The 11,332-nt window shown below is 49.1% G+C and overlaps 1 protein-coding gene across 1 annotated transcript; it reads right to left on the reverse strand.

Annotated features, from left to right (window-relative positions):
- Window positions 1-509: 509 nt before the first annotated feature.
- On the reverse strand, window positions 510-10,969 carry kics2 (KICSTOR subunit 2). Its single transcript, XM_080191751.1, has 3 exons — window positions 10,661-10,969; window positions 3,184-3,472; window positions 510-1,638 (listed from the first exon to the last, which is right to left on the reverse strand). Exons 1-3 carry the CDS (start codon window positions 10,887-10,889, stop codon window positions 822-824), a joined length of 1,335 nt encoding a protein of 444 aa, XP_080047877.1. The 5' UTR covers window positions 10,890-10,969; the 3' UTR covers window positions 510-821.
- Window positions 10,970-11,332: the final 363 nt, after the last annotated feature.

An 11,332-nucleotide genomic window follows, 5' to 3' on the forward strand; every position in this document is an offset into this window, starting at 1 on the left:
TGGAGTTGGTGTTTCAGAAGCAAAATGTTTGAGAACCCTTGGTTTGGGTGGGGTCTAGTCCAAGGCCTCATATAGAAACAGGATAGAGTTGTGTGTTTTAGATTTAAGTGACCTGGCAATACTTCACCAAGGCTCCTTGGACAGCACCTTCCAAACCCACGACCACTTCAATCTAGAAGGACAAGGGCGGTAGATACCTGGAAGCACCGGCTCCTGCAGGTTCCCCTCCAAGCCACTCACCATCCTGACTTGGAAACATATCGGCCGTTCCTTCGCAGTCGCTGGGTCAAAATCTTGGAATTCCCTCCCTAACGGCATTGTGGGTCAACCCACGGCACATGGACTGCAGCGATTCAAGAAGGCAGCTCACCACCACCTTCTCAAGGGCAGCTAGGGGGATGGGCAATAAATGCTGGTGTATCCAGCTACACCCGTGTCCCACGAATGAATTAAAAAAACATTTGATTAACTGTTCCAATATCAATTAGGATTAAAGCACAATCTTGGCATCAGATTCAAGTGCTTTTATTTCACATCTATAACTTGTTTAAGTGGACTGTATCCTTACATGAGTTAGCATTAAATTTACAGCAATCGTCCTTGGTAAATAGCTTGTGCAGTTCTTAGCCGAGTGCAAGATAATGGACTGAAACATCCCCCAGTTGCACACAAGGAGGGAGCAGCAATTCCACCTCCACTTAGTAACGGATGGAGACATGACTCAAGTGTGGTGGATTACTCTGGAATTCACCAGGAGCAGAATCTGCCTCCTGCCAGTCTTTTCTCAGCAGCAGCTTTCATTTGGGCCAGAGCTGTTGGCGTCAGCCCTTTGACCCTGGCTTCAAGCTCGCAAACGGCTTGGAGTTCTTCAGGGAGCTGGAGAGCTCGTTGAGAAAGGAAAGAAAGTGGGAGTCTTTCTCCGACTTTCTGGAGTCGAAGATGACCACGATGGTGAACTGGGGCTCGGGGCGCGTCAGGAAGTAGGTGCTCTGAACCTTGTCATCATAGAAGTGGACTACTTTGTCCAGCGTGTTCAGCTCCGTCGCCCGGTCCGTCATAATCATGATCACGTTGGGCCAGTGTATTAAAGGTCTGTCAGTGGGCAAGGAAACGACGGCCGGATACTGATCCACTCCCTTGGGGGCTTCCCGGTACGAGTGCGGGTGGTGGTACCCGTGTCCTTGGAAGGTCTCCGACCCTCGGTTGTCGAAGATCAGGGAGACATTTTCAGCGTCGTATTTCCGGATGAAACTCGAGATCTTGCCGCAGTAATCAGGGTTGGTCTTGGCGGTCAAGGCCTTCATTTCTGAGGGAGCAGTCTGGCGGCTCAGTGCCTCGTGGAAGTAGAAGGTGAACTTGGCCAAGAGAGCGTTCTTCAGCTTGCCCAGCCACAGGAAGAGATGGGGGGGCTGAAGGGCCTTCTGGGTCTGGCCCCCAAACAGGTGCTTCCTGGTCTCGCGCTGCTTCTCGAAGGTCTGGCCCCAGCTCTGCAGTTTGGAGTGGGCGCTGTGCAGGTTGAGCAGTGAAGGGAGGAACTTCCATTCACTGATCTCAGCCTGAGCTTTCAGCAGCTGTGTTAATACGTCCACCTCCAGCTGGAAGCTACTTTCCAGAGGGCTCAGGATGGGGTGATGGAACCTAAGGAAATAAAAATGAACACACTTAAAAATCCCACATGGATTCACCCCTCTAGAGCTCTGGAATACCAACTTAACCTCCCTCTGTATCAAATTAACCCTTGAACAAGTAGCTCCATCAGTCTGATTTGCAAATCCCACCAGGTCGCCAAGGGTTCAAAGCCCAGTCTTATCTGCAATTGGCTACGCCCGTGAGTGGCAAGGTGGCCACTATGTAAGTATTAGCCAGGGCTATGTGGGAGGCAATGTTGCTCCTTAGTTGGAAGGGTGTAGATTCAATTCACTGCCCAGAGACCTCAATACATAGACTACTCCCGAGTAAGTGCTTAAACTGAGACCTCGTCTACCTTTTTCAGGTGGACGCTAAAAGATGAATGTAGGCTTACGTTAACACCGCAATGCAACAAATTCCAAATCCTAACCATACATTCTGTGAAAAGAACAAAATACCACGGCAGCTGGAGACACACCATTAAAAACAGAAACTGCTGAAAAAACTCAGCAGGTTAGAACAGTGAAGAGTTTTACCAGCATTTTTTTTTAACTATTACTGTACATTAAGATTGTCTTCACAACATCACTGGTTCTTTTGCCATCAGCTTAAGTCTAACCAGCCTTTAGAATTGAAGTGTTAATCTTTCTTTTTTTAATTGTTTTTAATTGACGATTTTTCATTTTTGCATTAATCTTTCTATTATTCATCAAACTCTCGTGCGAATGCAGCCATCGGTAATCACTTACCATAGAATCATAGATTCCATAGAATCCCTACAGTGCAGAAAGGAGGACATTGAGCCCAGCATGCGTGCACCGACCTCTGTCAGAGGATCTTGTCCATATCCACCCCCAACCCCATCTTTGTAAACCCACACATTTAGTATGGCCAATCCACCTAACCTAGAGTCATAGAGCAATAAAGGAATCAGGCCCTTAGGGCCAGCTGGTCCATGCCAACCATGGCGCCCTCCCAGCTAGTCCCAATTGCCGACAGTTAACCCATATCCTTTCCCATCCATGTACTTGTCCAAATGTTTTTAAATGTTGCTATTGAACATGCACATCTTTGGACTGTGGGAGGGAACTGGAGCACCCGGAGGAAACCCACACAAGGGAACATGCAAACTCCACACAGTCACCCAACGACGCAATCAGACCCGAGTCCCCGGCGCTGTGAGACAGCGCTAAACACTGTGCCATCTTTCCACCAATGGTTCTATATTGTTCATCAGTCCACCTCCACCGTCTCACGGTGACACAATGGTTAGCACTGCTACCTCACAGCTCCAGGGATCTGGGTTCGATTCCCGGCTTGGGTCACTGTCCGTGTGGAGTTTGCACGTTCTCCCCATGTCTGCGTGGGTTTCCTCCGGGTGCTCCAGTTTCCTCCCACAGTCTGAAAGTGCTGGTTAGGTGCATTGATCTGAACAGGCGCCTGAATGTGGCGACTAGGGGAATTTCACAGCAACTTCATTGCAGTGATAATGTAAGCCTTACTTGTGACTAATAAATAAACTAGTTAGAAAAAGACCCGCTGTCTACCACCGACCTGGAGCTGTATTTCTGCAGAATCGACTCCAGTGTGTGAAGCACCTCCGTTGAATGGATGGACTTCTGCGTGCTGAGGGAATACATCTTCTCGTAGAAGTCAGCAATCTCCATTCGGGCTTGGATAAAAAAGCAGAGCTGCTCAGAGAGGTGGGAGAGGAGCTCCTCCAGATGTGGAGAGGTGCCGGCTGCCGAGTTCCGTGCAGTGGTGACCAGCTTGCGAAGCTCATTGTGGAGGGATGTGTAGATGGAGCGAATGGAATCCTTCCGACTAAAAAACGACTGGCCACCTACAGATTCAGCCAGGGAAGGGGGTGGGGGAACAAAGAGAGGAAATGATTTTAAAAATCACATCAAGAATGTCACAGAATTTTGCAGCACAGCAACTGGCCATTCTGCCCATCCAGTTCATACTCGTGTTTATGCTTCACATCAGCCTCTTTCCATCTTACTTCATCCCAGTCTATCAGCATATTTTTCCATTTTTTCTTTCCTGTGTTTGTCTACCTTCCCCTTAATATACCCGTGCCACTCATCCCTGTTCCACCTTCTAAACACTCTTTGGATGAGGAAGCTTCTCCTGAATTCCCTGCTGGATTGATTTGTGATTATTGTCTATTTATCACTTCTCGTTTTGGGCTCCCACCAACAAGTAGAAACATCTTCTCTACATCTACCCTGCCAAACCGTTTTGCAATTTGTATAGGTCTCTATTCAGACACCCCCTCGGCATTCTGTTTTCCGGAAAGGACCCCAATCTGCTCAGTCCTTCCCTAAAGGTATAACCTTTGAAACAGCTCGTGAGTGAGTGAGCGAGAGCGTGAGTGAGTGCTCAGTTGGCTGGATGGCTTGTTTGTGATGCAGAGCGACACCAACAGCATGGGTTCAACTCCTGTACCGGCTGAGGTTATTCATGAAGGCCCCAGCTTCTCAACCTTGCCTCCTGCCAGAGGTGTGGTGATCCCCAGGTTAAATTACCAGCTCAAAGGGAAGAACAGTCTATGGTCATCAGGAACTATGTCAACTTACCAAGTTTATCTATGCCCAGAAATAGAGATCATTTTAAGTAAGTTGTATTTGTGGGTGTTAGGAATAGGAATAATATATACTTCTGTAGTAAGAAAGGAGCAACCTGAGTTTTGGTTTCACTTCAAGAAGTTATATGTCTGAACACCTCCATCAAATCTTCTCTTATCCTGGCCTGGTTTGGGGGGGGAAAACAACCTCAATATCTCTAATCACACAAGGAAATTTATTTATTAATGCCACAAATAAGCTTACATTAACATTGCAATGAAGTTTTTGGGAAAATCCCTTAGTCGCCACACTCCGGTGCCTGTTCGGATGCACTGAGGAAAAATTTTAGCATGGCCAAAGCACCTCTTTCAGACTGTGGGAGGAAATTGGAGCACCCGGAGGAAACCCATGCAGTTACGGACAGAACATGAAGCAATTCTTAAAATGCTGGATAAAAGCAAATTACTACAAATGCTGGAATCTGAAACCAAAGAGAAAATGCTGGAAAATCTCAGTAGGTCTGGCAGCATCTGTAAGGAGAGAGAAGCGCTGATGTTTCGAGTCCACATGACCCTTTCTCAAAGCTAAAAGCCATAGAAAGTGGGAGATACTTTACTGTATATTTGTAGTATAGGGTGAGGGAATGAAAGATGAGCCACAGTCACAAAAACAAGGGGAAAGGCTGCTAATGGCAGCCTATAGAGAGAATAGAAGGTGCGAATGGCCAAAAGGCAGAGAAGCTGAAATCAGAGGGTAAGCTGTGACTTAAAACGCACTGGCCAGTATTAGGAGCATAGTTTGGGGGTTTGGGGGAAGGGGAAAGGGGGACGGGAGGGGCGTGGATATGTGTGTTTCTTGCATGACGCAGTGATTCAACACAACGGTCCTTTTACTTCTGTAGCCTGGGTTTGAATCCACTTTGTTCTGCACTGTGGAATAAGACAAAGAAAATTAAACTTGACAGCTAAAACTAGCAAATTTGACCAAAGTGTGTTGCACGTAAGCTCTTAATCTCTTAAGAGATGTTGTCATGCAGTAGAGTGGTACCAATATAATAAAGAAAAATGCCACATTTAAGATTCAGAGTGCTTTACGTGATGCTTTTAATTCATTGCCTAAAGTGACTCCATCTGCTGTCCAATAACTCAAACTGCTGATTTCACACACTGCCCAAGTTTAGAAGGGAAAGATTTATAACTGTAAGCAAGGTGCATTTGTCAAAGCCACACAGTACTGATTGCACCACTGTTTCATTTTTCTCTCCAACAGTGCACTTTACCAAACTCCTGGTGATAATGCTACAGGTCAGAGTAAGCAGAATTCACCAAGCGTTGGATTGTTCACCCACTAATAACAAACATGAGCTATGTTTAGACTGTCGTGAGACAGGTTAGTTTTACCCTACTGATGACTACAAAGTGTTGTTGCAATAGTAATCCTGCTCAGTATGAGAACATGACATAACATAACATAAGAAATAGGAGCAGGAGTAGGCCATCTAGCCCTTCGAGCCTGCCCCGCCATTCAATAAGATCATGGCTGATCTGTCATGGCTCAGTTCCACATTCCCGCCCTCTCCCCATAACCCTTAATCCCCTCCCTTATCAAAAACCCATCAACCTGCGTCTTAAAAATATTTAGCGAGGCAGCCTCCACCACTTCAACGGGCAGAGAATTCCAGAGATTCACCACCCTTTGAGTGAAGAAGTTCTTCCTCAACTCCGTTCTAAACCGCCCCCCCTTTATCTTGAGGCTGTGCCCCCTAGTCCTACTGTCCTTTCTGAGCGGGAAGTCTCTCCACCTCTATCCTATCCATCCCATTCATCATCTTATATGTCTCAATGAGATCTCCCCTCATTCTTCTAAACTCTAACGAGTACAAGCCTAGTTTATTCAGCCCCTCCTCATAGCTCAACCCCGTCAACTCCAAGAACCACAGGTTCAGACATTTGGTGTATGTGCTTAGCTGAGGAGCCAATTGTGTGAAGCCACCCTCTGTGGGATTATGACTGAACGCCTCAAAGTCAGAATCCCACCTAAAAGTGTGTGTACACGCATGGCTGTCTGGAGTTTGCAAGTTCTCCCTCTGTGGGTTTCCTCCAGATGCTCTGGTTTCCTCCCACAGTCCACAGATGTGCGGGTTAGGTGGATTGGCCACGTTAAATTGTCCCTTAGTGTTCAGGGAACCTGGTTTGAAACCCCCCACAGCAGGTGGTGGAATTTGAATTCAACAACAAAAAAAATCTGGAATTAAGAATCTACTGATGACCATGAAACCATTGTCAGAAAAACCCATCTGATTCACTAATGTCCTTTAGGGAAGGAAATCTGCTGTCCTCACCTGGTCTGGCCTACAGTGTCAGGGCAACTAGCTCGGAGCAATGTGGGTTGACTCTCAACTACAATGTGGGTTGACTCAGGCAATTCGGGATGGGGCAATAAATGCTGGCCAGCCAGCGACGCCCATGTCCCACGAATGAATTAAAAAAGAGTTCACAGCACAGAAGGAGTCAGTTCAATCCACTGGGGCTATCCAGCTCTCTGTAACTAATTGCAATGTACTGCCTAGACTGGCAGAAGCAATTTGGGTAGATCCTTGAATAGGAACATTCTGCAGGACTATGGGGGAAACAGCGAGAGGAAGTGGGACAAATTGGATAACTCTTGGGCCTCTGTCTGTGCTGTTTGATTCTAATCCTAACATTATGCCTCTTCTTCATAGCTCTGCACCTTCCTTTCAGTATTTTGCAGTAATGAATTCTACCTCAAATATAAACACGAGAGATCTCAACCCACTGTCCAGAAGAAGATTCCTCCAACAGCCAGCATCAGGGATTAAATTCAACAATGCTGGAAAATCTCAACAGGTCTGACAGCATCTATGGAGAGAGAATAGAGCTAATGTTTCTGGATGGCCCAGCCTCCAAACAAAAGGGCAACGAGGTAGCACAGTGGTTAGCATTGCTGCCTCATAGCTCTAGGACCTGGGTTTAATTCTCAGCTTGAGTCACTGTCTGTGGGTTTCCTCCGGTTTCCTCCCATAGTCCAAAGATCTGTGGGTTAGGTGGATTGGCCATGCTAAATTGCCCCTCAGTGTCAGGGGAACTAGCTAGGGTAAATGCATGGCCTACAGTGTCAGGGGAACTCGCTAGGAGCAATGTGGTTGACTCTCAGAGGGAGAGGGCCTGGGTGGGATTGTGGTCGGTGCAGACTCGATGGGCAGAATGGCCTCCCCCTGCACTACGGGATTCTATGACCCTCCTTCGGAGAATATTATATTAAGGTTTGTAGGAGCTTGCTGTGAGCAAATTGGCTGCTAACTGAGCTTTAAAAGTACTTCACTGTGAAGACATCCAGTAAATTCAAGTCTTTCTTTTCTTTAAAGTCATCTAACTTACATTTGTAGGAAATTAGCTGCCATGTCAAAAATAATGGCAAATTATGATACACTTTGGGACACAATAAGGCATTATATCAAACACATTCCTTGCTTCTATAGAAGACTCTAGCCACGTACTATTTCCCTTCAACTGCTTAGGGGAGATAGCGCAGCTCCAGAGACCTGTGTTCGATTCCCGGCTTGGGTCATTGTCTATGTGGAATCTGCATGTCCCCGAGATTCATGGGTTTCGTCTGGGTGCTCTGGTTTCCTCCCACAGTCCAAAAAACGTGCAGGTTAGGTACATTGGCCATGCTAAATTGCCCCTTGGTGTCCCCGGATGCGTAGGTTAAAGGGATGAGAAGGATAAATATGTGGGGTTACGGGGATTGGGCCTGGGTGGGATTGTTGTCAGTGCAGACTTGATGGGCCGAATGGCCTCCTTTCTGCACTGTCTGGTTTCTACATTTCTGAGAAAAAAATTTACATTTAAAGTTTTTTTTTCTGAATTAGGAAATCACCAGGTACTGGTGGCCTTTTCAAAACGGCACAGTGGCTCAGTGGTCAGTGCTGTTGCCTCACAGCGCCAGGGACCCAGGTTTGATTCCTGGCGTGGGTCACTATCTGTGTGGAGATTGCACGTTCTCCCCGTGTCTGTGTGGGTTTCCTCCGGACGCTCTGGTTTCCTTTCACAGTCTGAAAGATGTGCTGATTAGATGCATTGGCTATGCTAAATTCCCCCCTCAGTGTACCCTGAAGAGGCGCCAGAGGGTGACAGTGCTTGTGACTAGTAAATAAACTTTACTTTTTACTGTACTTTAACACCGACTGCGGACAGCTCTGTTTCAGACAGTAACCACTGGCTAGCTCCAGAAAGTGAATGCAACATGTCAATGGCAAAGTGATTTGCGGTCAATCTGATATTGGTTTTCCTTCACCTCCCACATTACAGACGGGACCTGATTGCAGCTTTTACACTGAGTGCTATCAGCCTTCAAATGCTCTTTCCCAAAATAGATGAATTATATTCAATCGACATCCGACAGTTGAGTCAAAACACCAGTGGAGCAGTTAATGAATTGCTCCCCCAAAAAAGACCAAGGCAAATAAGAGAGAATCCATCTAATCTGCCCTGATTCAGCTCTTTAGCCCCATGATACAATGAGAAAGAGCTAGCTGACTAATCAATCAGCCACAACAGACTGAGACATAAGGCAGATCTTCAGTTGCTTTGGAAACCACAGGTCCAAATCCACCTATTGCTCCCAAGCCTGCTACACTTACCAGCTGTCATATCTCAGATTTTTCATTTGTCGAATTCCAAAACATTATTAAAATAAATATGGATTAAAGATCCCTTCCAATTTACTTTCTTTCCAGACATGTGCTAAGTGGGTCTGTGGCTCTTGAGTTAAAGACTACGCGAGCACCCACGTGCAGGTCAACAGTGAAAGAGCAAGGGAACTGAAAATGTGATGGACACACAACCAGTGTCAGCAATGGGCACCGGCATTGCCCCAGTTTACCCAATGACACTTTCTTAAACAACACTGGGGTGGCGTCCCCAAACTGCAACCAAAATTACACTGGATCTATGATGGTAAATACTTGGGTTAGGAGGGTAGGGCGTGGGAGAGGGCCTGGGTGGGGTTTCCAGCTGTGTTCGCCGCAAAACTGGATATTACCGCCAGATCTAAATGAACCTTTCCATGGTCCGTGTCCCACCCGCTATGATTCCCGTGGCGGGCAGGACAGGAAAGTTCAAGCCTCTATCAGAGAGTCGGTGCAGACTTGATGGGCTGAACGACCTCCTTCTACACTGTGAGGATTCGATGATTAATTTGAACTGGGGAAGTGGCTAGCTTCCAGCATGAGAGTTTTCAAAATTGTATGAAAATCTGGTGCAAACACAGGCTTAAAATTCCACGACCATTTTCCTCTGTCCCCATTCCCCCTGCCCTCAACCCCACATTCTCCCCCTCACACCCATTCTCTCCCCTTGCCCCCCCATATTCTTACCCCCAATATTCTCCCCCTCACCCCAAATTCTACCTCCCCCTCACCCCAAATTCTACCTCCCCTCACACGCTCCATATTCTCCCACACCTCCCTCCCCATATTCTCCCTCCCCCTCTCCCCCCCATATTCTCCCTCCCCCCCCACCCCCCCATATTCTCCCTCCCCCCCCATATTCTCCCTCCCCCCCCACCCCCCCATATTCTCCCTCCCCCCCCACCCCCCCATACTCTCCCTCCCCCCCACCCCCCCATACTCTCCCTCCCTCCCACCCCCCCATATTCTCCCTTCCCCCCCATATTCTCCCTCTCCCCCCAACATTCTCCCTCCCCCTCTCCCCCCCATATTCTCACTCCCCCTCTCCCCCCCCAAATTCTCCCTCCCCTCCCTCTCCCCCCATATTCTCCCTCCCCCTCTCCCCCCCATATTCTCACTCCCCCTCTCCCCCCCCAAATTCTCCCTCCCCTCCCTCTCCCCCCATATTCTCCCTCCCCCTCTCCCCCCCCATATTCTCCCTCCCCTCCCTCTCCCCCCATATTCTCCCTCCCCCTCTCCCCCCCCATATTCTCCCCCTCCCTCTCCCCCCATATTCTCCCTCCCCCCCTCTCCCCCCATATTCTCCCTCCCCCCCTCTCCCCCCATATTCTCCCTCCCCCCCCCATATTCTCCCTCCCCCCCCCATATTCTCCCTCCCCCCCCCATATTCTCCCTCCCCCTCTCCCCCCCCCATATTCTCCCCCCATATTCTCCCTCCCCCCTCCCCCCCCCATATTCTCCCTCCCCCCTCCCCCCCCCATATTCTCCCTCCCCCCTCCCCCCCCCATATTCTCCCTCCCCCCCCCATATTCTCCCTCCCCCCCCCATATTCTCCCTCCCCCCTCCCCCCCCCATATTCTCCCTCCCCCCTCCATATTCTCCCTCCCCCCTCCCCCCCCATATTCTCCCTCCCCCCTCCCCCCCCCATATTCTCCCTCCCCCTCTCCCCCCCCCATATTCTCCCTCCCCCCTCACCCCCCCATTTTCTCACTCTCCATTCCCCCCCTCCCTAGCCCCCCCCCCTCCTTACCCAGTTTCTGGCCCAGGAAGCCCAGGCTCTGGTAGGCTTTCTCAGCCGCTGCCAGGTGTGCGAGCGCCGAGAGGCTGGCGGCCCAGGCGGGCCCGGCGCTGCGGCTGTTCTCCTTCTCCCGCTCCACGTAGTCCTTGGCCCGGTCGTGGGAGCAGATCCCCAGCTGCGAGAAGAAGGTCTCCAGCACCGCCTGCTCCAGCGGCACCGGGCCGGCCGCGGGCTCACCCATCCCGGGGAGCGGCAGCGGGAGAGCCCGAGGCCCGAGGAGCTCCGCCCGGAGATGGAGAGAGAGACAGAGACAGAGAGCAGCCCGCCCAGGGCGCACCCTCAACTCTCCCTCAAGAAAAAAAATTACCCCCTCAGAATCACCCCTCCAAAAATACCCCCAAAATGTAAATACTCCCCCCAAAAAATTACACCAAACTCACAAAAATCACCCTCAAAATTACCCCTCCTCAAAATTACCCCCTCCTCAAAATTACTCGCCCTCAAAATTACCCCCAAATGTATCCTCGAAATTGCCCCTCCTCAAAATTACCCCAAAAGTATGCTCGAAATTACCCCCTCCCCAAAATTACCCCCAAAAATATCCTCAAAATTGCCCCTCCTCAAAATTATCCCCAAAAGTATCCTCAAAATTGCCCCTCTCAAAATTACCCCAAAAGTATCCTC

This window comes from Carcharhinus amblyrhynchos, chromosome 6 (genome assembly GCF_965287045.1).
Source record: "Carcharhinus amblyrhynchos chromosome 6, sCarAmb.v2.hapA, whole genome shotgun sequence".
Taxonomy (NCBI): Eukaryota; Metazoa; Chordata; class Chondrichthyes; order Carcharhiniformes; family Carcharhinidae; genus Carcharhinus; species Carcharhinus amblyrhynchos.

Coding starts and splice junctions, on each gene's coding strand:
- kics2 (XM_080191751.1), bottom strand. CDS start 10,889: ATGGGTGAGCCCGCGGCCGGCCCGGTGCCGCTGGAGCAGGCGGTGCTG. Junction 3,473..10,660: donor CTTCCTGGGCCAGAAACTGG/GTAAGGAGGGGG, acceptor CTGAATCTGTAG/GTGGCCAGTCGTTTTTTAGT. Junction 1,639..3,183: donor CTGCAGAAATACAGCTCCAG/GTCGGTGGTAGA, acceptor TTATTTCCTTAG/GTTCCATCACCCCATCCTGA.